The sequence below is a fragment of the Empidonax traillii genome, unplaced genomic scaffold (assembly GCF_003031625.1).
Source record: "Empidonax traillii isolate 1590-97213 ecotype Southwest subspecies unplaced genomic scaffold, ASM303162v1 scaffold872:size346822, whole genome shotgun sequence".
NCBI lineage: Eukaryota > Metazoa > Chordata > Aves > Passeriformes > Tyrannidae > Empidonax > Empidonax traillii.
Window position 1 is genome coordinate 200,896 of NW_020956065.1, and position 25,529 is coordinate 226,424.

At 39.8% G+C, this 25,529-nt stretch overlaps 1 protein-coding gene across 1 annotated transcript in view; it reads left to right on the top strand.

Annotated features, from left to right (window-relative positions):
* The first annotated feature begins 3,807 nt into the window (after window positions 1-3,807).
* LOC114067159 (melanopsin-like) overlaps window positions 3,808-25,529 on the top strand; it is a 40,070-nt gene continuing 18,348 nt past the window's right edge. The window contains exons 1-5 of the mRNA XM_027902423.1: window positions 3,808-3,830; window positions 19,664-19,806; window positions 22,092-22,225; window positions 23,664-23,867; window positions 24,289-24,460. Of these exons, the coding sequence (XP_027758224.1) occupies window positions 19,673-19,806; window positions 22,092-22,225; window positions 23,664-23,867; window positions 24,289-24,460 (644 nt within the window). The 5' untranslated portion in view covers window positions 3,808-3,830; window positions 19,664-19,672. The remainder of the gene's footprint in view (window positions 3,831-19,663; window positions 19,807-22,091; window positions 22,226-23,663; window positions 23,868-24,288; window positions 24,461-25,529) is intronic.

Sequence of the window (25,529 nt, forward strand, 5' to 3'; positions counted from 1 at the left end):
TTCATTCATATCCTAAAATTTAGATTATACTGCAGATGTTCAGCATTTGAAAAACTGTTGGTTTTCCATGGTGACTAACCCTACCTGAGAAGCCACTGACTAGGGAATTTCTCGAGAGTTTTTCTAAGCCCTTAAGTTTCTACAGTTGTTTCACTCACAAGCCAAGCTGGCCTGACCCATACTAACACTTTGTTTTCCTTTGCAATTAAAATGTATCAGCTGCCATGTGAAACATGTGAGACTTTTCAGAGTTGTCAGAAACTCAGCAGGACAATATGAAGTGTTTGCACTGCAGTTTATGACAGTCCTGAGATTAATTCCCAGATCAACCTTGTAGCTATTTTTAAATAAGTGAAAGACATGGACTGCTGAAGAAATCCATTTTGCTCATTGGCATATGATTCTGTTCCCACATTTTATTTCACTGTTCTTTTTTCTACAGCTCAAAAGACATTTCCAAACATGCCTCTGTGCTATTCCAAAATAAGCATGTGACTGTAGATTCTTCAGCCTTTAATACCCCATCCTAGTCCAACAGCACATCTGGAAAAGGATTTGGATGCTATTTCTTTTCTTTTTAAAGCTAGAATATACCAGTTCAGTGGCCATATGTATCTCTTTCTGCCAGTTTTCATTGTTTTGATTTTAGTTGATTTTAATAATCATGCAGTGCTCACCTTATTTTTTACTCTTCAGTGATCATAGCATTGGTGACCACAAGTATGGCCATAACTCACCATAAAAAGGAGTGAGATGCCTGACTATGACTCTTAGACAAGGGGACTATGACACTCCCATCCCACTGAACCTGCAGCCTGGAGGAGCTTGCAGCATGAGTCTGCTCCCTTTGCTATTACGGATAGTGTAGCCCATAACTGAATTTAGCCTGCTTGACTAACCTCTACTCTTCAGAAATTTCCAAGGAGTTGGTCAGGAAGGCTGTTGTCAGACCCTTGCCTTAGGAAGCAGCATATGTGAGCGGTCAGTTGGATGTGAAATGTGTTTGAAACTTGCCATGTTACCAAAATTAAGGCTGCAATGAAAGAGAGATGACCTTGGAGAAGGCTCAGATCAAAGTTGACTGCTTAAGTCAATTAAGAGGTGACCAGTTTAGATTACACAAAAGAAAGAGGTTTTTTGCAATAAGGGTTGGAAAAACACAGGAACAGGTTGCCCAGAGAGGTGGTGAATGACCAATCATTGGAAACATTCAAGGTTAGGTTGGCAGGGCTCTGAGCAACCTGATCTAGTAAAGCATGCCCCTGTTAATTGCATGTGCCTTGGACTAGATGACCTTTAAGGGTGCCTTGCAATCCAAACTGTTCTATGATTCTAAGTGTGAAGCACCTTTTGATTGACCACTGGGTTCTGTTTTTGTGCCTGGATATTTACAGTCCATCTCTGCTTTCTCTCTGTCTGGTGAATGTAACCCTCAAGTGTTGAAAGGAAGGAGACTATGGGATGTGAAGGCATCTCATGCTGAGGTGGGTGCCCTGAGGAGATGGGTCATGAGAAAGCCTGCCCTGGGCATGGCAGGTCTGCAAGATCTGTGATAAAGTCATCATCACCTGTGGTAACTGGAGAAATACCAGCAGACTTATCCTAACAACTGCTTAATCCAGGATTCCGCACCAGTTCCAGCTGTTGACAATTATACTCTCCCTGTAGCTTTGCTTAGAGGTGGTGTTTGTCACAACAGATCTAACCTGTTAAACAGATACTGATTTTTGCTCCAGTAGGGATGCCTTTAGTGACAGATAAAATGATTTCAGTGTACGGTGGATAATGTCCTTCAATTTGTTAAATTTGCCAACCACTTTGGGATCCTGTGGGACAAAAGGTGTCATAGAACTATAAAGCACTATTATTCATCTGAAATGGTTGTTTAATTTTCTCAAAAAAAACACAAAAACACACACACAAAAAACCCAACAACAGCAAAAAAACCACATAGACTTCTTTCCTGCATTTTTTTTCAATAGTCTGGTTGGTTTCTTTAATTCTCTATATTGATCTACTACCATCAGTATCTTAGTTGAGGATCTTGTCTGTCTCAGACATTTATCCGAACTTTATTAGGCAGTTACCCTTACCTGCTTCTCCAGTTACTTGAGTAATCTGTTTTCAATGAGTAATTTTAAGACATGAATTTTCAGTGCTTTTACTCAAACACACATTGATTTTAAGCACTTGCATTTCATAAAGCTCAGTGAGTGCAAATACTTTGTCTGGTTGCACTCACTTGATTTACTGTATTTTCCCATGTCCCAGGATTAATTACAAACAGCTGAAATAGAAAGGCCTAATGAAGAACTAATCTTGATGTGAGTGCAGAGAAGAGAGATGTGTGGGACAGCAATCCAGTAAGCCTCTAGCTGGAGGCTTAGTTGTACCCAAATACTGTCATTCATGGAGCCAACCAAAACTGTCGATCAAACCACTGTCAGTCTAAACAAGTCTGAAACTTGAAGAAGTTTGCTTTAGTTGGCATTTAACTTTCTCTTGGCATCCAATTCTTAGCTTCAATCAGAATATCTCACAGAAAATAGGGTTCATTTTGAGTCCAGCTCTGTGAGGTATTTTGTATAGTGGCCTGACCTCAGAGAAGTTTCAGCTCCACCTTACAGGCATGGGAGTGAACAACACCAGCAAAGAAAACAACTCCTTAGAAAGACATCTGAGCAGTTTGTCAGGTCTCTGATTGTTCCCAAGAGCAGCATTTCCAGCATTTTACTTACTCCTGTAAGTAAAGGCAAAAAGGGAACCCATCTGTGGATGTTAGAGATCTGATAATTTCTCATGCAGCCTCTGTTGCCTTAAAGAAAACTTAAACCACACTAATGATAAAATATGTTATCAGCCAAAAAAATGTTAATCTACAGGGTCTGAAGCTGAAAATAAAGTAGCTCCAAAATTGTGTATAAATTTTCCTCACAAAGCCAATGTTTATGGAAAAAGTTGTAAGGGAACCAAAATTTTTGTACATCTAGAACATCAACATAATATTTTTAAGAAAAAAGGAATAATCTAATGGACCACATCATTTAGATAATAGAGAGGTGCAATAAAGAAAAGAAAAAAACTAACTATGTAACTGTAACAATGTCTAATGTATGTGTCATTTGGTGGATTTCAACTCGAAGCATATAAAGTAAAGAACTGTAGTTCACTTGCAAACATATTTGTAATCAGCAGATTAAAGAGACCAAGTCAACAGGTGGACCTGAAAAATAAATCATCAAGATGCCAAGGTACATCTGACTGTAAAAGACAGCAGTTAATTGCTGGATATCTTCAGAGGAGGGAAGTGGAACCTGTCAAGTCAAATGATTGAATCAAAATAAGGTGGTTCAGTAAGGAATGAAAACCAAGGATGAAGTAATAAAGACCAACATACTGTATCAATGTCTAAATTATGTATGACGATGATACCATTATCTGGGGGTTTATAATACAGTGTGTAACAATATATTGTGTTTTCACTGAAGTATGTTCAGTTGGTTTTTTATTTGTTTTGTTGGTTTATTTTCTGTTCTGGCAGACTATACCTTTTATTGTAACATATCCATAATGTCTTTGGGATATTAAAGGCCAAAGAAAACTTTGCTTTGATATCTAGGCCTCCAAATTAGGAAGTTCTGTAGTTATCTCCAGCATTTGCAGATTATCTGTGTGGTATATGTTCACCACACTTGTAAGTTTTATGTCTGTAGCTGAATTTCTGTTATCTTTCAAATCATCAGTTGAAAGACCTAATCTGTGGGCAGAAATAGTTTTAAGATTCTCCTGAGAAGCTGTGACCACTGTCATGCCCTAGATGGAAGGGCCATGTAAGTCCCTTGAATTGTGTTTTAATTGCTGTTTCTACTCCCGTCTCTACGACTTTGAACCTTTTCTTCTCAGGATAAACCTCAGTCTCACACATTGTCTCTATTAATGCCTTTTAAAAGGGGAACACTGAAACCAGGTATGTAAAAAATGTTGCTACTATATTGAAAAATAAATATATAGAGGGGTAGAAATGTAACTATTTTTCTGATGTCTTTTGCCCAGGCTCTCAAAGAACATGCCTATTATCAGATCCCTACTCTTTGCATCATGTTTCAGTGCTTCCGAAATGCTCAGCTTTACAAACATATCATCAACAAGTTGATGTGAGCTAAGAAATTCCTGTGACCCATTCACTGCTGTGAACAGGAGATGTTTGAATGTCTAGGCATATTCTGCAAATGAAATTTTGGTGACACCAGGGTAAGTTGTTGGGAAGAGTCTGACTTATACCCTGTCCCAGTTCCTTGACTGCCCTGCAAGAAACCCAGCTATGCATTAGACATGTAGCTGCTCACATGTGCAGTAGGGCACAGACAGCCTAACTCAGCCATGGGTGTGCTCATGGGCCGTGGGGATGGAGCACAGGGCGTGCAGAGGGAAAACCGGAGCCGGGTATGACCAGCCAGGAGAGGCCGAGGGAAGGGGGGGCCGAGGGGGGTGCCCGGCTGCTGTTTGCAGCCACCTAAAGGGGGTTCCAGGGAAGGAGGGCAGAGCCAGGCTCCTCGCAGCGAAAGCATAAGAGGCCACGGGCGCGACTGGCCGCTAGAGAAAATCTCAGCCGGCACCCTCCATCCCTGGCTGCCCAGGCTGCCTGGTCGGGACTGCGGGATGCAGGTATGCAGCAGGCAGAGCCCTGGGCACTCACTGTCCAAGGATGCCCAACCTCGGGGGTGGTACCCTCCGAGGCTAGGGATGCTGCTGGGTTGGGCTGGGCAGAGATACCCGGTTTGACTGCACTGAAAACAAGCTCCTCTGGGTGTCCATCCTTTTTTAAAAAAAAAAAAAAAAAATTAATTTTTTGGGGGGTTTGTGTGTGTGTGTGTTGGGTTTTTTTTGTTGTTGTTTGTTTGTTTGGGTGCGGTTGGTTGATTGATTGGTTTAAAATCATCTTTCTGCATTTGAAACAGCTGTCGTGTGGCCAGCGAGGCTGAATAACGGGATGTGTGGTTTGCTGGGGGCTCACGCTGCGGTTCGATGCGCTGCCGGGGCTGGCCGGCTGGCAGCCCAGGAGGGGCTTGGGAGCGGCTTTTTAAAGGCTGGGATTTCAAGCGCTCCTCGGGATGAGTCGCAGCTCGGCAGCCCTGCACAGAGCGGATGTGCGGAGGGAAGGGAAATGCTTTCGGCTGAACCCAAAAAGTACGTGGCAGGAGGAAGGCTTCGGAAAGTGGGAGCTGGGCAGAGAGAATGGAAGGGAGCATTTCCCTTCTTCTGTGTTTTCTAAGGAATGGTTTAAATTAATTGCTTCTCCTTTAAAAGGAAAATTTCATTGAAGTTGTTTTGATGTAGTGAATTTGTGTGTGTGTGTATGTGTGTGTGCATCTGACCCAGCTCTCCCCAAAGGGAAATGTATTTTCTTTGTGCTGTTTAGATTTTTAGGCTCGATTTGGAGTTTGGCTGATGGGAAAACTGGTTATATGGAGGAGGATGTAGCAGGAAGCTGCTTAAATTTGTTGAATCGTCTAGTTCTACTTGATTAAACCTTATTGTGATCTCATCAATTAACAGAAAGAAAATTTTGATGAAAAAGGAAATGTTAACGAAGTCCTAAAGCAGATTTCAGAGCTGTTATCCATTTGTGGAGCTGATTAATGTAATGCAAAGTGACCTAAATGAAGTGCTGTAGAAAGGCTTGTCAATTGTTTATACAATTAGCTAGGATTATTTGAACACATTCATAAAGAAAAGAGGATTTTCTTGTTCATTACAAATTAGTTATGATGATTTGGGCCAGGAGGCTGAGATAGGGCAGCAAACTAAATATGAAAAATTTGGGTACCTCTGTCCTCATACAACCCCATCCTTGTATACCCTGACCTTATACCATTACAATATTTTGTAGAGATTTTAGGATAGAAAACTTACTGCTGAATCTTTGATAACTTGCCTGGACTCAATTTTATTAGCCAGACCAGCCCTATCATTCAAAGAATTCTACCAAGAATATCTGCTTCTCTTTCTAGTCTGGAGAGTGGAAGAGAAAAGGTTACGGGAGAAACTGCAGCTTCTGTGGAAAACTGTGGATGTTATCTCATTGCAACAGGTCATTGTCCTGGAATAAGTCGGAAAGAAGTTGGGCAAGCCTTTCATAGAGTCCTTTTAAGCAATAAAGAAATGGCAAGTGAACAGGAGGTTGAACATGTATCTCATAACTCCAAATTATTTAACTGTATTGAGAAGATTCTAGCACTGCTAAAGGTCTTAACCTTTAGTTTATTTTGTCTTTTTAATCACATCTTTATCATAGTGGCACTTTGCCTTATTTTTGCAGTTAAATTTCTCCAAAGTTTCTGAGGAAAAACAAGTTTTGTTCCCTGTCAGTATATACTCACCAAATTCTGAGCTATTTCACATCCTGCATTACTTTCTCATGCCATAAACTTAGCTTTGCAAAAACACGTGTATGTGCCTTCAGAGGTTGCAAATTCCACCCCCTCACAGGATGTCCTGTATTTCCAATGCTCTGGGGGGGCCAGTCTACAGAGAGAAGGTGGCTACTGAAGAAGGTCTGCTTATTCCAACAGCCCTTGGCTAAGCAGAGTTGGAAACAGAATTCATTGCACACTCCAGACTGGGCCCAAAATAGAGATGTGTGTCTGCATGTAGCTGCAGGTGGTTAAATGAGGCTGGTAACACTCCTGAACCACCAGAGCATGATAAAGTGATGTTATGGGATGAGATGATTCTGCCTTTGCTATCAAGGTACTCAGGAGTTTTTCAAAGTTTGTGCAAACTTAATAAGAGACACGGAGTTACAAGACGTTGCAGCTGCAATACAAGTCAAGCTCTCTGAGCCCTGAACAGTAGGAAATCTTAGTATACAGGTGCAAGTGAATTGAAGTAGTTATTCTTAATGCAGCTAAAAGGCAACCATCAGACTGACTTTCACTCTATTAAAGCACTGAAGAATATGGCCTCTACATGCCTTTTATAAATTCTTCAAAAAGAACAACCACTCTAGGAAATGTTGAAATAAAAAGATAGTGTTTGAATTTCATATGCAGCTTTGGTAGATGCTGGGACTTGAGAGCATGCTTAGCAAGTAGATACCTAAGCAGTCAGAAATGCCTAATACAGATGATCAAAGTGTGATATGACCCATTCAGGATGCATAGCATGGTTCAAGGATGCAGACTGGCACTGCTGTACAGCTGGATCAGTGCCTACACCTCTGGGTCAGCCTGTTGCAGTTAGGTCTGAGCTTGGAGTTACCAGCTGTCCTGCTGGGAGCAGCCCAGGGAATGATATTAGCAGCTTTGTCTGACAGCATTTGCAAAGTTGAAACATACCCTAAGCAGAAAGCACAGGAAATAGGGAGATGGACTTTTCTGATGCTTCTGGAGCAAATGGGCAGAGCATTGTGAGAGGCTGCTGAGTGTAATGGAGAATGCAAACCAGAAGAGTTTAATGAAGGGTGCAGACCAGAAGACTTGAATGCCGGGTGGGGATATATACCTGATACCTTGGACTGACTGCCATCAGCACAGCTGTGCTGCCCATGAAATGACTGACTGGGTGAAACTAAGCCCTTGCTGACTGATGATGAAATGGTCAATGTCTCAATAGCTACAGGTAATATAGAGCTAATTGAGCAATAGGAACGAGTGCCATTTCTTTGTGCCTCGTCAACTTAGCAATGTCTGAAAAAGGACTTCTCTCGAGTGAGAAGGAAATTTATTTGGGTTTTAATTATAAAAAGGACAAAGTACTCCCACTGAACTTCCTGCAACCATAACTTGCTTTTTGTTGAGAATCAAAAAATAGACATGGTTTCTCAAGTACCGGATTTCTTTTGCTACGATTTCTATACTGAAACTTGTGCTAATATTCAGAAAATGTAGTTGAGTTTACTATGGTAAAGGGAAAGAGTGAGTATGGCTTAGAAACTTGCAGTGTTGAGCTCACCATACCATTGCTGTAGTAAAAAGGCCCCTCCCTCCATGGTACTAAGGAGATGATTGTATTGAAGCTGAGCATTAGCTAATGAAAGTTAGCAGTGACTTCAGGAGCACCAGGGAGACCCTGAATTAATGCTGGTGCTTTGGAAAACAGTAGTGGCAGTGCTTTAGGTAAGTGCCAGTCAGTTACTCCTCAAGCAGCTGATGAGGGAAGGCAGTTTGTCTCAAATGCTGGAGGGCTGCAAGAATCCCTGGTATTTGGGGTCCCTCCTCCACAGCACAGGAGACTACAGTCTGCTGGTGGTGTCCTGGATAATGCTTCAAGACCCTTAAGTAACCCGTTTGTAATAGAATTATTTTGTGTTCAGAATTAATTACTGTGAAATTGCTTTGCACGCTGTTAATAGCTCAGTGTTTAGTGTTTGATCACAAGAAAACTAGCAGGAAACTTTTGCTGAAGTTCAATGCAAGTTTGCAAATAATAGTGACTGTTTGTTTTCAGTGGGCTTTTACTTGTGGAGAAAACTTAAGTCAGTATCTTTCTTACCCCCACAGCTGTTGTGAGCAAATTTTTCTCTCGCACATTTTTGCATTGAGAGTTGCTCTTTAATGTGATGCTTTTCTGGAGCTGGGTGGACAGAGAAAGGTCCAGTGTGGACTCAAATCTAATATGGACATGACTTGAGCCAGACACATGGCTTTGTTAGACTTACTTTTGTTTTGTGAGATTCTCTGGTGCATATTACTTTGCTGACTTGCTCATATACTTTTTAAAATAAAGGTTAATTTTTGCAAAATGGCACACTTTTTCTTAGCCCAGAAAAAAAGAAGTTGCTTTGTGCTGAGATTTTCTTTTCTGATAGTTCACTATGGTTCCAAGCTGATGTTGCAATGGCAATATAGGATAGAGTTGCTTCAAAGCCACTGCATGCCCTAAAGTTATGGTGAGGCTAAGGTTATGAGAGGAAGATGGTGTTTCCTAATATAGATATGCTAAAACTTCTGTTAGCTTTTGTAGAGTCCTGAAAAATGGTCTGCAGAATTAAAACAGGAGACCACATTAAAACTAATATATCATCCCTATTTTCAGTATGTTACACAGAGCAGTGGAGAGGGAAAGGGTGAAGCTCCTTCACTGCAATAGCAAAGTTGTCTTAGTGCTTCTCCAAGTCAAAGTAAGGGTAACAGTTTTTGTGTGAGATATTGTTTCTTCTTTCAAGATGTGCACTGCCATGAGATAATTAGGTTTTTTGAGAGATACAGAAATTATTTTTACTATACACACCTTTTCCCACCAAGTGTATCAATGCATGCTTCATTAGTTTAGTATTTCAGAAATCTAAGAGTGTTTTGATTGACATAATTTATCTCTAATTATGCCTATATCACAGTTTCTTATTGGTTTGCCGGTGCTGCTTCAATCTGTGAAATGTCTTCAGTACAGCAGTAGATTCCAATGAGAAGTGGAGCTGCTGGTTTCACTCGTTCATTTGACATTGGTCTCTTAGTTCCTTTAGCAATGCTAAATCTACAAGGAATTCGTAAGTGCTTCATCTTCCATGTGACTAGAAAACCAATTATCTCCTTTCTGGATGAGAGTTTGTTTTACTCTTGTTTTAGAGAGTTAAGGGAATCTGTGCTAGTGCCAAATGGTTTCATTTGGCAATAAAGACTTGCCTTTTGCTGCAGAGATGGGTCATCTTGAATATATTTCACTCAAAAATTTTTTTCTCTTCCCAGTCATCTCTTTTATCTCCATTACCTGTGCTTTATTCTGAACTAATGTAGAATGTAGAATATCTAGTGGGAATCTGTCAGACTAGAATGCATTAGTCCATTGGACTAAACAATTTATCAGTGATCCAGTTAAATCCTCTGAAATTCTTCATAAAATATTTCAAAGCAAAATTTTCATGATACTTATGCACCCGACAGTGCAGATAAACACCAGGGAGTATTTTCAACACCACAGGAGAAGAGTAGGTGTTTTTCCACCAGTGCAATCAATAGGTGTGAAGTGCCTAAAACCTCTGGAAATAGTTCTTTTCACGCAGGATTTAAAGCCACAGTAGGAAAGAGAGTTATAAATGAATTGGAGCACTTAACTGCAGCCTTCCTATCCAGGAAATTTGGTCTCTGTAGAGCTTATCAATTGAAATCAGTCTACAGTCTGTGAGTGCAAAACACCAACTTAGGTTCTCTTGGCTCTGGTTGTCGTCCCCAATTTGTTTTGAAAGTAAAATAAGATAGGTAAGAAGATTTTCAGTTTACTGAGACAGAATACCTGTTCTCAAGGAACTGAAATAATATTTCATTTCACTTATGGCTTAAACCTTTATTTTTTAACTGTATCTTTTTAACTGTATGTTTTGGCATTATGGAATATTTTAGGTTGGAATGGTGGCTATCAAGTCCCACCACCTGCTCCAAGCAGAGCTAACTTCAACGTTTTTGAATGCTCTATGGATGAAGATTGTGCAGGCCTTCTGGGTCCCTGTTTCTGTGCTTCACAAATCTCACTGAACACTTTGCCTGCTGCAACTGGCACGTGTTACCTCTGTTCATTCCCTGTGCACCTCTGGGAAGAGTCTGGCTCTGCCTTCTGCACATCCCCACTTCCATGAATAGAGGAATATTAAACACAAGCGAAGAGATATTACATGGAATAATCCTCAACTTAGAGTGATCAGACATTTCTTTGATCTAAGCAGAAACTGAATGCTACAGTGTTTATACTAATATCAGAAATTTGCTTGAAGTTAGCAGATTGAGAATGCTCGCTTGCTGTATTCTCCAAGTTCTTCCCCTAAAAGCATCTGTTACGAGACACTATCAGGTGTAAGATGCAGGAGATGGGGGGCCTGTTATTTGACTACTTCTAGCAGTTTCCCTGTTCCAAAATGTACATGATGGAATGAAGCAAATGACAGCGAGAAGTTTGGTTGCCCTTCACCCCCACCCTATCACCCATGACAAAACTTCTTGTTGAAATATGGAAATTACCCTTGCTGAAGATGTCTCTGGTTTCAGGCCTTCATTTATTTCCGCAGAAGAAAAATCAGTTTGTTTATAAATAGTGAAATGTAGAGAGCGAGATGGATTCGTTGGTAAACCTGCAGTTCTTTATGCTCAACTAGTAAAAATTGTAAACAAACTTTATTGTAATGTAGTTAGAGAAGGAAGTGTAATTCTACTATTTTCACTTGTGCTTCATCATTCACCACACTTCTTCACAGCTGACAGAATAAATATAGAGCAGGGAATCAAGCAGGAACAAAATAACCACATCGATGAAAATTATTAGCTATACATATTTTTAAAGAAGTAGCAGTAGAAAGACTATATAAGATTAGCATAAGTTATTAATGTCTTGCCTTAAATGATTTATTGAGGTGTGTTTTCATTTTGTAAAGCTTTGAAAAGCTAATGTCAGCTGATGGGGTTTTTTTTCACAGTCCTTAAAATAAGCACATGTTTTCGTGGTATGTGTTTGAAATGCAGGGCCCTCAGAGCAATTTACACACACAGATCTTCTGCAGCAGGTGAATGGTCTCTCCAAGAAGCTGAACAATGGAATGAAAAGACTACTAACATCTAGCTGAGGTGCATAAAACTGGAGAAGGATTTGCTTTCAGCTATCAACAATAAGGAAGTGGTTTTTTTTTAATTAAATATGGAAGTCTAGCTGCCCAGAATATATGTTCAGGCTCTTTGAAACCTCAGAGCAGAGATCAGAAACCACTGACAGAGACAAGAATTTCAAATTGTGTTGCTAACATCTGTGGACAGAGACATTTCTTCATGTGGCTGTGTTAAATCCAGTGACGTGAGCATCACCCGGCAGCTGAGCTCACTGCTGCTCATCCTGAAGCCTGGGGCTAATGGTGTGGGAGAGGGCTTGTTTCAGGCAGGTGATGGATGCAGTGACACTCTGTTGTCAGCAGCAAACAGTGGCAGCCGATGAAACGGCTTTTGATGTGTGGTGGGCAGGCTGGAGCGGGAGCATCCTGGTCAGAGGCATCTGTGGCTGGTGAAATGGGAGTAGTGGCAGTCTGGCATCCTGGGATGAGTAAAACAGACCATGATGAGCTACAGGATCTCAAAGGAGGTGGAGAAAGGAGAGCAGCTCAGGTGAAGAACCCATGTTATCCCTAAGGGTTACAGTGCCAGTGAGTTCAAAACATCTTTGTCACTGGGTGGCAATCATAGAATAACAGGATTTCTCTTCTTAGGTGAATTTTGTGTGACTATTAAAGAACCATAGTTAGCAGTAGGATACTCAGAGGGAGAAAAATAATGTATAAAAGTACCGTAATAAGATTAAAACAAGTATTTGCTGTAGCAAATACCCAAAGACTGTAAAATTTATTATATTGAAGGAATTAACCACTGTATCATGTTTTGACCATCCACGTTTTTCTCTAACTTTCTAAGGCTCTAAAAATGTATAGCCTGAGATTTATGCATACTGCTTTGTTGTTGCACTGTGCTAACAGTCATCTGTTCCCTCATGGCCCAACAAATATGCCCCTGACTGTGATAGTCCAGCTAATTTTGATGCAGTGTCAGCATTGATTAGATGTGTTCAGTGTGCTGCCTGCCTAAGCATGCACAGCTGGTGTTGTAATTTGAGATGCATTCAGACATAGCACCAGATAAATTTAATGATTTTTGTGGCCAAGGGGACAACATGGTGAGTGTCTCAGGGGTCACATTAAGGAACTGTCTGTGCTGGCATGCAAGCCTGTGAGAGATAATGAGGAAAAGTTGGACTGAGCCCTCAACTGAGTATTAACAGCTTCTGATAGTGGGTTTCTATTTGCTTGTTTTTCAAAAATTCTTAAGTCAGGGTTGAGTTTGGTTCTTTTAGATCTCAGGCTAGAATTGGATATGTTTAAATAGAACATAAAATTTCTGTAGAGGAAAATGTTGTGAAGACCTGGTTAATGCTACCTTAACTGGATTATGCAAGTACACTAGTACTGAAAAAGAAATGCTCCCAGGAAGCATGCCTTTAGTATCTTGCTTTAAATTTTTCAGGTCTTGAAATTAAAGTCCAGTGCCTCAAGGTTTGATTATAGTAACTTGGATTCAGGAAGGGGAAAAAAAAGGGTGAAGGTTAGTTGCCAGTGCTTCCCCACAAAAACCAAGGGAGCAAGTAACACAGTGTTCCTCCCAAGGCTGGGTTGTGCAGGCACACTGTGTAGAATAAGTTTTAGAACTTTGAGTTAGGTGCTGTGTTTGCTAACCTCTATCCAGGTCCTGCATATAGTGCTCAAGCTGAAATATGATCCAGGTTGTTTTTCAGCTGGGCTGATTTTTGTTCTTGGGGGTATTTTTTTTTTTTTTTACTCTGAGAAGCAAATGTGTCTTTTATCACTGGTTTCAGTGTTGTGGCTGAAGAGGTACATAAAAAGAAATGTGTCTGTGCTTTCCAGAGTAGACTTTACATTTTAAGTTTCTTATAAGTCTCCAGAGAGATGAAAATATGCCCTTAGACAGCCTTATAATTAGCAGATTGATATTTAACCTTAAATTACTTTCACTTTTATTGTTTGCTTCTGATTGCCGTATTATTCTCATGTGCATGATTTTATTATAATGTTTTATTACTATAAATTATATTAATTATTAATATCCCTTGCTTACATTGACTCATTTGTCTGGATATTTAGGCATCTGAGTATGCCTACTTTGTTGAGTATCTATCTGGTTTATTCTCATGGTATTGAGAACTTGATCAGATTTTGAAGGTTTTCAACTGGGGATTTTTTTTGAGGTTTTTCTACCATCCCCAGCCATGTATCATTAAATTGCTTGCAAGAAGTTTAAACACCAATATAAAAGGCCTGAAAGAAAGCATCTCATCAAAGCAGAGGCTGTGCTGAACATGAGGTCTTAAGGATCCATACCCCAAATCAGTGTTGAAATCAAATATTAAATGCTCTTTTTCAATTGGCTGTTCATTTCACTAACAGCCCAGAAGCAAATTGCTGGAATGGAATTAACTAGATACATATGTTATTGTAGAAAAAAATTCTCAAGGTTTTCCTAAAAACTTATGACCTCAGTCTGGATGAACACCTGCCTAGGTCTGGAGCAGATGCCTGACTTTGGCATCCATCTGGCTTTGCTGTTTTTCCTGTTGTATACAGCACTGGCAGCTCCTGTTCCCCTTCGTCACTTTTGGATGGAGTGCATTGAATTCACAGGTCTGTTGGCTAAACCAATTTTCATTTTTATTAAATGCGTACTATAGATACGTGTTCGAGTGCTCCCTTGCTTTGGCATGTGAGCTGATTGGAACGAGCTGTGGAAGAAGGCTGTCACCCGGAGACTGACAAGAAAAGTAACATTTACACATGTGGATTATCACGGTTTAACTTGACTTTCTGAGGAGTGAATTAATCTGAACTTGCTATGTGGTGTTGAAAGGCAGTATTGTTAACCGGAACATGCATAGTTGCTGTTTTGATTTGGTTTAGGGTTTTTTTAATACCCAAATATATTAAAAATATTTTCCGCAAGCCTTCATTTTAAATACATCATCTTTTGAAAAATACTTGATGATCATTAGCTCTGCTATAGTCACCACATAGCAACAACCTTCTCCTTGCTGCTTCAAGGGTTCCTGTGTACAAGATATTCATATGTACAAGATATTCATTAATTCCCAATTTTTTTTGCAATTTCAAACCAGGTGGTTCTTCATACTGAAATTACCCCTGATATGGACTATGAGTGAAATTACAAGGAACTTGGCAAGTACTATCTGGTAGCTGGCACACATAGATTTCTCCTATCTCATCATACCGAAGTATTACTTACTGGTTTTCTTTAAAACTTGTGGGTGTAACTGTATAGACAAGTTTTTTGTACAGTAAATGAAACTTCTACATAGTGAATTCACATAGCAGTTCGACACAGCGAGGCTATGTTGTTGATTCATTCCCTTGTTAGTGCACATTAATCCCCCATGTAAGCAAGCCCTTGCTTAAGCTCATTTCAGTGTAAATCATTTCCACAAGATGAGCTTGCACCCATGAGCAAAATCAGAGCGTAAATAAAGCTTTAGATAATCTTACATCCACCTAATGCAAATCATACAACCGTTTCTAAATTCAGTCCATTATTTTCTACCCCTACCCATTGAAGGGGACCTACACTTGCCCCCCCTTTTTAATGACAATATTTTGTTTTCTGCATTGCAATCTTTATTAATCTTTCCAGCTGGAAAGTAGAAACAGATGTCTCTAATTATTTGGACACCATATTATCACTAAAAATCAAGTTACAAAAAGCTTTCATAGAATAATTTTTCTTATCTGTCAAGTTTTCCATTATTTGGGGGGAGAAATAGACCAAGTTTATTTTTATATCTGATGTCTGCTTCCTTTGCCAGATAGTTAAGGGACAACTGTTAATTTTTTTATCCTCCATTTTCATGCAGATCTGATAGTCAGCCTGCCAGGAAAGCCCTCCAAGCAGCCTTATAGGTGACAACATTTTGATTTTGTAGGCACTTGGTATATAAGGGTTAGGCCACATCATGTTTTATGAGAGTTGTCAGGTCCAACATCTCAAAGAGTCAAAATGCAAGTGATTGTAGCATTAATTCAGAAGGAATCAAACAAAGCAAGTACAGGGTCAGTAAGTATGCCAGAAGCTGGCTCTGCTGCAATTACTGGCATCTTCATGGGCTGCTTGTTTACATTTGCATTTTTGAGTTAAACAATCAGGTCATTCTGGATGGTGCCCTTAAAATCTTCACTTAGGAAATGGATGTGTCTTCAGCAGAGTGCTCAGGATTCTGTCCCAGGACTACAAATGGAGGGAGGCAAAACCAGTCTGGGGGAAAAATGGCAAGGTAACACATCTCACGTGAGCACTTGAAAACTCACTTCACCCACTGAATATTCAATATATTCACTGAATAAAATGTAATGCCTGCCTTCACTATCATTATGTTAAATCACATCATTAAAGAGAAGGAGCAAGAGCGTAGCTTATATAGAACAGGCTTTTCATTCCACGTTACATGGCTGCGATGATACTGAGCACCCATAAACAAAATTGGTTGAGACTGACACAATGATGTCAGCTGTACATTGCCATGGCAGTGTGACACAGCTGAAGCTGAGGGACCATCTCCCAGTGTGTTCTTTAACTTTTTAAATTTTGCAATTACATTCTCAAGGGGTCTAAATTTGCTGTTACTAAAATGAAAATGATTAGTCTCAAGACAAAGAATAACTGCACAGTGTACTCTAGCAGTTAGATAGTGGTGGCATGCGATGGATTCAAAATCTGTACTTTGGTAAGTCTAAAGGGCAGGACTTTTCCCCTAGTAAAAATTAATTTTTTTGCTGAGTCATGCCAGCTATCATTGACCATACATCATTTTGGTGCTAAGAGAGGCTAAAATAGACATAACCCAGTAGGACTCATGAGTGTCTTAGTGAATGCAACCTGCTGTACTTAGCTGCTCTCCTGCTTTTGAAGTTACATGGAAAGATTTGTAATAGTTATTTGGGTTTTCCTGGCTTGAAAAGACTCAGAGAAACTTGGAATATTCTCCTATAACTTAATATTGTATTACTTGTGAGAAACTAAAAGTAAAAAAAAAAAAAAAAAAATGCATAGAGTAGCAGCAGCTTTTGAGAACATCTGCAAAAACCAGCTTCTCATTGAGGCTTGTCACCAAGCTTGGAATTTCTTTTCTTTTTTATATTTCTAGTCTTCACCTCCATGCAGTGAAATATTTACTTTAACAAGGATTTAGCTTGTGAATTACAATTGCCAAAAGGCCAGCTTTTCCGAGGTGATACTGTAGGAAAATAGAAAAAACTTAAATTTAGTGAATATTCTAAAGACTCAATGATACTGCTACTTGTCTCCAGCTGGGGGTTATTCTGCATTGAGAATGGGTCTGTATTAGAAAAGCAGCATTTTTTCAACAGCTATACTTTAAATTATCAACCTTAAGTGTATTTAAATTTTTATTCTAAAAGTTTTCTTTTGTGAAATTACGCCAAATGGGTGAAATACATGATGTTAGTAAAATGAGGTATAAATTCTCCTTAATTAGCCTACAGCTATTTGTACTGATTTAGCCTGTTTTATTTAGAAAATTTCCACTAGTTTAATGAAATATTTTTGTATCACAGTTGAAGTTTTTTATTGAAATATACACACATAGATATGCACATTTGTCTTCCCAGATTCAAATTACAGCATTATAAATGGTTTTTGGTCTTTGTAAGCTTGCCACATTTCAGACAGCTGGATGCCTGCCACATCCTGTGGTATTGGGGTATCACGGATGGAGTCAATGAGTTGCTGTCTTTCCATTCAGATCTGAAAGTTATTTTTGCTGCTATTAACATTGCAGCAAAAGTGTCTGTTGTATTTTATGGACTCCCCTGAAGGCAAGATCCAAAGCCTGTGTAATCTAAACATCCCTCACTTTAGCTTCTCACTGAGATTGAGAGCTCTATGTAATCCCTGGTATTTATTGCCTCCCAAATTCCACTCAATATATTTCATCTGGTATTGCCAGCAAACTGTAAGCTGAGTTTACAAATGTGTCATGTGAGACATTTTGCAGCTTTTGACACAGCTCACTGCCCAAAAATGAATAAACGAGGCCAAAATGTCCAAGTCAGCTTCCCTTCATTGGAGAGATAAGGAAAGACACCTTTGGGTGTGAAATTCATAGTCCATTTCTCAAATGAGTTTCTGCAACAGTGAGTTCCCATATGTTGAAGCAAAGTATAATGCGTATGACAGGCAAGTACTACTTGTCCTGAATTACATTTATATAATATTCCTCTATATAATAAACCTCTATACAGTGGCAAATTCTTTGCATGCCCTAACAGATAAGCTGGAAAGGAAGCAAAAAAAGGATCCTTTTCCTTTTTCCCCAGTTTAGCCTCTTTGTTATGCATTGCCAGAAATGAGGCAGGGTTACAGTTTAGTGCATGCACACTGCTAAGGAGATTGGGTTTGAGAGAAGAGGAAAGGAGTTTAGCATGGTTAATTTGCATGCTCTGAAAGTGTGGTGCTGGCTGTGCCTGGTGCCACCAAACAGCCACAATTGCGTTCCTCACTGGGCCAAACCACCATGCACAGCCTGCTCTTGCACTACCTCTCAAACCTTTTTCAAGGGTAAATGCTACACACCATGACATTTTTTATTTGCTGCCTAACTATTGGAAATAGCAGTCACAGATGCCTAATGCAACCAGCACCAGTAGATGCTCTCTTCCATTTCTTTCTACTTTTACAGCAATGTGATCTCTGGTTAAGTGCCATGTTGGCAGCAGCCATCCTATCGCGGGTAGAGTCTGTCAGACAACTGAGAAGGCTTGAAAGCAGCTTCCTGCTTTGGAGCCATAGCTTTTGTACCATTTATTACATCGCTTCAGTCCCACGAGCCTTGCTGTCAGGATTTCTGTGCCAGACCCACTGCTCTGTGGATACTCAGGCGGTGCAATGCATTTCACCACATCCTATTGCCTAATGCAACCACCCCAGGGAGTGCTCCAGGTGGGTCGAAGAGTTGAGGAGATAATCCCCACAGATAAGACTGTTGTACAAGGAGGGAGCTGGAGTGTGTGCACTTCATAGATGAGTGAGGAATAGAAGGCAGAAAAGAGAAGGAGCACTATGGAAGATTAGGAGTTAGCAACAGGACAAAAAAACGGGCTGTTCTCATAAACGGATGCTTAAATATTATCAGGGGGACAATAACTTTCATCTTGAACCTCTTCTGTCACCCAGCTGTTCTCCCAGAGGACAAAATCAGGCTTACCCCACACCCGGTATGTTGCTGAGCTGCACAGTGGTGCACATGTGCACATGTGGTGTTCCCTACTGTGACAAGATGCCACATCTTTGACCAAGCTGTCCAGATGTGACCACAAGTGTGAGGCTTAGCTGCTTTTGACTTAGTAAATAAGAATCTCCATGAGGCAATTCTGACTCTTCTCATTGATAATACTAATGAGAGATGAGTGGATTAGCTGTAGGCTGCCTTGTTGCTAGACTTAGCCACTGATAAATATGGCTTTGATTTTTTTAAAAAAATGACTAGAGAGTTTATTCATGTGCTGGAAATACAGGCAGTGAAAGAAGTGTCAAGACTATTTAATGTATTTGTTCTTACACAGGCAATGTTACTGCTACCGTTTTACCTCTCATCTCCAGCCTTTTGCATGGGTAATTCCCAGGCATTGCAGCACCATAAATTGGTGGATAGTGAGCCTGGGGAGACCCAGGGAATTTAATGTTTGTAAGTGTGGGATTTTATATCACTGCTCCTTATAAAGCCAAAGTATGACAGGTTATTCCTTGCTGTCAGTTTGTGTTGTCAGCTATCTTTGTGCCCCAAAGTGAGGCAGTTACCCAGAGCGAGTCTTACGCAACTGCTTCTTTGCCTTTTTCGTGTCATCATCATAATTTCCTTGGTTGTCTTTTCCAGTCTGTTTTCCCTGTTGCTCTTTTCTTAAGATAAATATCTATTGTCAAAGTAATAAAAGTTAATTGAGGAAACTTGATTACAGGGGATCTGAAAAGAACTCAGAGGTGTGTATTTGATTTGCATGAACCATGGAAGCAAATGCCCTGCCTTACTTCAACAGGCTGAGCATGTGTTCCCTGGAATAAGTGTCCCAAATGGGCTAAGCTTTCTCTTTCCTCTGTTTTCCTTTTAGGATTTGAACATGAGTATTCAGCCACACACTGTGACCAAGGCAGAGATCCCCGCCCACGTTCTTTACACTGTAGGAACTTGTGTTCTCATTATTGGCTCCGTTGGCATCATTGGAAACCTCCTAGTTCTCTACGCATTTTACAGGTACAAAAGTTCCTCTCATGTTTAACCTGACTGATCTTGAGGTTCATGTGTGCAGATTTCTGCATTGCTTTCCTCTTTGGTTTAAATCTCCAAGCAGGGGTTGATGTCAACAAATGGGGAAGGGGAAAGAGAAGAAGGCAACCCTACGCACATACACATCCACATGCATCACTGACAACCTTAGCGTGAATTCCTCATGTTTTAAGGAATCAAAAAAAAAGAGCAAATAAATTCCTTGTTGTATTAACAGATCCAATTGAAAGTTTAAAGAATGGTTCAGCACTTTTAATGATAGAAACCACAGTTTCCCTGTTGCAGACACTTACCCTGTAGTATTTGCAGAAATACTTGACAAACACTGACATTCCTCCCAGCAGCCCAGATGTCCTGGAAGGACCAAAGAATCAATGAGCTACATGAAATGAGCTCATGCCACCAGTGTATTCCCTGCTTCAGGCAGATCATAGGATTTCTGTCAGTCTGTGTGCTCTCTTGGCAGAATAATAGACAGCCAAAGTTACTGCAGCTAGTAACTGCAAAAATCTCATGGAAAAAAAATAGCTGCCCTCTGTCCCAAAATGTGATGATGGATTTCAAAATCCTTCTCCTTCACTGCTTGCTGTCATTATGCATGTTGATGCAGAGGGGCCTTATAATGCTAGAGACACTGGTGAGGTTATGAACCAAGTGTTAGTTTCCTATTCTGAAATGTTAAGACAAATAAATTAGTTATTTTGAATAATTGGCTTCTAATATAATTTAATGGAGAAATTGAATTCCCTGAAACTGTAGATACCTTCATGATTTTTAAACTGCAGCACAAGCTCTGCATTTTTCTTGAAATGTGTGTGTTTTAGCTGGTGTAAAAAAAGAAGTGTTAAATTTTCAAACTAGGAAAATCTGCACAGGCAGTTGAGCACCTGGGAAAGTGTGAACTCTTGCACCCTCTCTCACCCAGCTGGAAGATACGGGACCCAAAAATTTGTTAGCACTGAGATGGCTTTCTCACTTTCTTTTTCAGTATTTGTTTATCAGCATGAGGAAAGAAATTCATGTTAGCTGCAAATACTGATATTGTAAAACACATCAGAAAACCCTGAGTTGTTCACCTTCTTACACTGAAGGAGACATTATGGGGAAAAGAATTATTTCAAACTACTGAAGGTTGCAAGAACAAAATTATTTATAAAATTCTGCCTCCTCTCTGTGTCTCACAGAGCATGCCAAGTCACCCCTTTTTGTATTATATGTACCTAACACTCTTAAAATCCTGAATTCAAACTCTAGGTATCAAAGCCTTTGACTTCACAATACAGACAATACAGCAGTTCACACTGAGGGACTACTAGTTCAGTGTTACACTTTCTCATTATATCCCCTCAAAAGTGGCAGTTGAGGGTTTGGTTGAGGTGAACTCACAAATTAATTTAACTTTCTTAGTTGGACACGATATTTAATTAGAGCAACAACAGCATATTCAACCAGACAACTCCAACTACAAGTGTGAGGTTCTTTATCATTTTACCAGTATCTTTATTCCTCTCAAACAGAGCCAAGGGTAATCCTGAATACCCACTGAAAGTTTCCAAGGAGGTTGTAACTCCAGATATCCGTAGGAAGGGAGACTACATGAGGTGGTGAGATGATGGGAAAAGAACTGGAAGTGATGTTTGTTTCCTTTGGATAAGCTTTGCTTGCGGACTGCCTGTTGCTTTCACACTCCTTATTGTGGCGTTTAATACTGTCCTTTCATCTGCAGCTGAGAACTTCCATTCTCTCTTATATGTATACAAGCAAAAGTACTTTTTCCAAATCTCTGTGTGTGCTCTGCTTGTGTGGTAGCACTTTGCAAAGGGTCTTTTTGTTAGTGGCAATGTGCCAACTTTTCAGGTCAGCATCTTTTAAAATATCACCAAAATCAGATCCTTTGGCTCAGTAACCTGCTTTAGATCCTGCTCATGTGCAGTGCAAGACACAATCAATATCACAGCACTCCTAGGGAACTGCTCTATTCCTGAACAAATCCATACTGTCAATACAGCTGAAACTCTTCTCAGTTTCAAGAGGAAACAATCCATTTTATCTCTCCCGCTCTTGTCAGTCATAAGTTTGAAATGACTACAACTGAGGCTGTAGTAATTGACTGATGGATGATTAGCAATTGTTTCACTGTAAGTAACCATTTATTCCAACCTGGACAGTATTCGTTTATACCAGTAAGCAAAGCTTTAAAGTTAACTTTTCACTTTGTCTTTTTAAAATCATGTATTTCTTATCTTTTTAAGCAATAAGAAGCTGAGGACACCCCAAAACTACTTTATAATGAATTTAGCCGTGAGTGACTTCCTGATGTCGGCTTCTCAGGCACCCATGTGCTTTGTCAACAGCTTGCACAGAAAATGGATACTTGGAGATATAGGTACTTTTCATCACTAATTTGTACCTCACAAGCTCTGTGCTGTTTGCAGCTCATTTTTGCCGTAACACTCTCGGCTTGTGCCAAGCATAGATCTCTTGAGTTACAGGCCTAGTTCTTGACATCATCAGTCAGCATGACATCATGTGTTTTGTATTATAGGTTTGATTCTTTTATCTTACATATTTTGGAAAGGAAGGAGTCAACTTCAACATATTACCCTTTAGCTTTTATGGGACAAAATAGGTAGAAAAATTTTAGAAGTTGTAAATAGTTTTTCTGTATCAGTTTAAGGGGTAATAACTACTTTTATTTAGAAATGTATGTTGATATCCATTAGCATGCTTCTAGGAATCTCATATTTAATTAAAAGATTTAAATAACAATCCTCAGTTGAGGAGTCTGCAAATTTGAACTCCCTTCATGTCAACTGCCAGAAAGAAAAGGTGATGAATGCTCAAATTATAGCTGAAATGTGAGTATAGCAAGAACCTCAGAAGGCTTGATGCTGTGCTTGATGCTGCTTAACACATCATTGGGTGAAAACTTAAACCAAATAGTGGAGCAAGCCCAGAGACCATGTACTTTTTAGCAGCACAGAAGGGACTCTGCTTTAGTTTTGTTTTAGTCTTGCTCATCCCCTTAGATAAAATCAGTGTAAATTACTGTGCTGACATAAAAGAGGCAATTGATTTGGATTGAGTGGCATTTGCTCCTTAGTTGCAGGTTACTTATAAGGTTACTTTACAAGTCTATCTGGTATTTTGACTGCCTGCCATTCCTAGTGTGCTCTTGTCTTTAACCACATGGGCAACATTTCAAAAAATAGATGATCTTTTGACACAGGTTTCTGAACTAAGTTCTGGACAGTGTAACTCTACAAGTTTCATCTGGTAGTGCAAAGCCTGAATGCAGAGAGAGTTAAAAAAATCTCTTTCATGTAAAAAATGTCAGTTCTTTTAAAAAGTACTGCCATTAAAAATAGGAGTTGGAGCTGTTTTACAACTGTTCTTTTAGTCATCAAATTTAAGCCACTTCTGTATTTTTTAGCTACATAAACCAAAGTCATTTTTTGAAACACCCATTGGTCATTGCCAGACAGACGTCTGCTGCAGCCTGTTAAGATCAATATATTGGGCAACAGTCCAGGAAAATATAACTTTAATTAGATTGGATTTTCTTTGAGGCAGTTTTCCATTGACAAAAAGTTCCCAGATGCAGCCTGCAGTGGAGTAGACTTTTAAAATACATATATTTGTATTTTATTTATATCTGCGTTTGTCTAATAAACAATAACTATGAAATTGTGAGGCTAAGAAATTCTTCTAATGAGAGAGAAGTCCTGAGACAGGAAAAAAATGGGAGGTTTATTATGACGGGCTCCGAGAGAAAACATGTGTCTTTTCAAGAAAATCCCTGACATTGCCATTTTCTGCTTCAGGCTGTGACTTGTATGCTTTCTGTGGAGCACTCTTCGGAATAACTTCAATGATGACTTTGTTGGCTATTTCTATTGACCGCTACCTTGTGATCACTAAGCCCCTGCAATCCATACAGTGGACTTCAAAGAAACGCACCATACAGGTCATCGCCGTCGTGTGGCTCTACTCGCTAGGATGGAGCCTGGCTCCACTCTTCGGGTGGAGTATGTTGTCTGCTCTCTCTCTTTCTCTCTTCTAGCATCCCCTGTGTGGTCTTTTTTAGTCTTGCTTGGGGAGTTTTCTCATAAGTCCTTGGTTGATGCCTAGCCACCACACGATGGTTTGTTGTGGTACCAGACATCTACACCTGCTGCATTGCAGGTACCCTCTTCCCTGCTACCCCCAGGCTGTATTCAAGCAGAACAAATTGCAGGTGAAGTATTAGGTGTGCATCTGGGAGTTTGGCAGCCAGAACCTCCTCTCCATGTGCACTCACATTTTCAGACCACACATATAACATGGCCAGCACAGCTCTTGAAGGCTATGGATACAGTACAGGCTTTATTTTGAGGGCTTAGTTATTGGATCAGCAACTGTGCTAACTTTGGGTGTATGTGCAAATAATGTATTCCATGTATTCCATAGGTTCATATGTGCCTGAAGGCTTGATGATATCCTGTACGTGGGACTATGTAACCTACTCCCCTGCAAACAGAAGTTACACCATGATTTTATGTTGCTGCGTGTTTTTTATACCCCTGATAATAATATTCCTTTGCTATTTGTCAATGTTCCTGGCCATAAGACGTACTGGCAGGTAAGCAATGTAGCTGAAAGAAGTACATATCCCTTTTCTTGCATTAGAAGATTTCTCAATTTCTTTGACTGCAGAAAAACCCTAATCAAAAATTAATCTGAATTGAAATTGGACTGCAGTGGCAGATCACTAGCAGCTGCAACAGGAGAAATATTTTTTGCCTATTTAAAATCTGGAATGAATGTACCGATTTGGGAGTAGAAAAAGAAGTCTAATCTCATTCTAGTGTGGCAACTAATAGTGCATCAGATAATTTGATTGAGTTATTTGTATTTCAGATTTGCACTACAAGAAACTTCATCCTTGTATATTTTAGCGGTTTTCAGACCCAAGGGATAATAAATAACATGTAGCAATGGGGCATCATCTGCTTTTGAGCTGTTCTGTAAACATAACAGTCTTCATATTTTTTGACAGCTTTATTTAAGGCAGGCATCCCAGAAAACCTTGTGCTTCACTCATCATCACAGCTACACGTACAATATCTGGCTATGCTTGTTAGGACTTTTTTTTTCCACAAAAATTTTTGATCTATATTTGAAATGAAAAATCAACAGGGTGTTAGATCTGTAAAGTAACTTCATCCTGTCAGTTATTTTTCTTGTAATGAGCACATGGTTAGTGTTGTGAATCCTCCCTACTGCTCACAGTGTCAGCCGCTCTGATGACTTTTCTCTGCACCTGTCCGCAGGCACTTGTTGAATCATTTGGCTATATAAAGTTAAATTCTGTTTTTCCAATCACATTTATCTGTATGCCTAAACTGAAGTCCTTACTGAACTCTATTTTTTTGGCCTTTGCCTTGTTTTTTACACCTTGTGTACACATACTTGACATCAAGCAAGGGAGCAAAGAGTGCATCCTTAGAACAATGGTGTCTTGCACACACGTGAAGCACAATGGACATAAGATTTTTCTATGCCTTTTGCTAACTAAATACAAGAAGCTCATTTTATGAGTTTAGATGATTAGAGGGATGTAACACCGCTCCTATGAGGAAAGGCTGAGAGAACTGGAAAGGAGAAGGCTTAGGGGTGACCTAATTGCAGCCTTCCAGTACCTGAAGGGA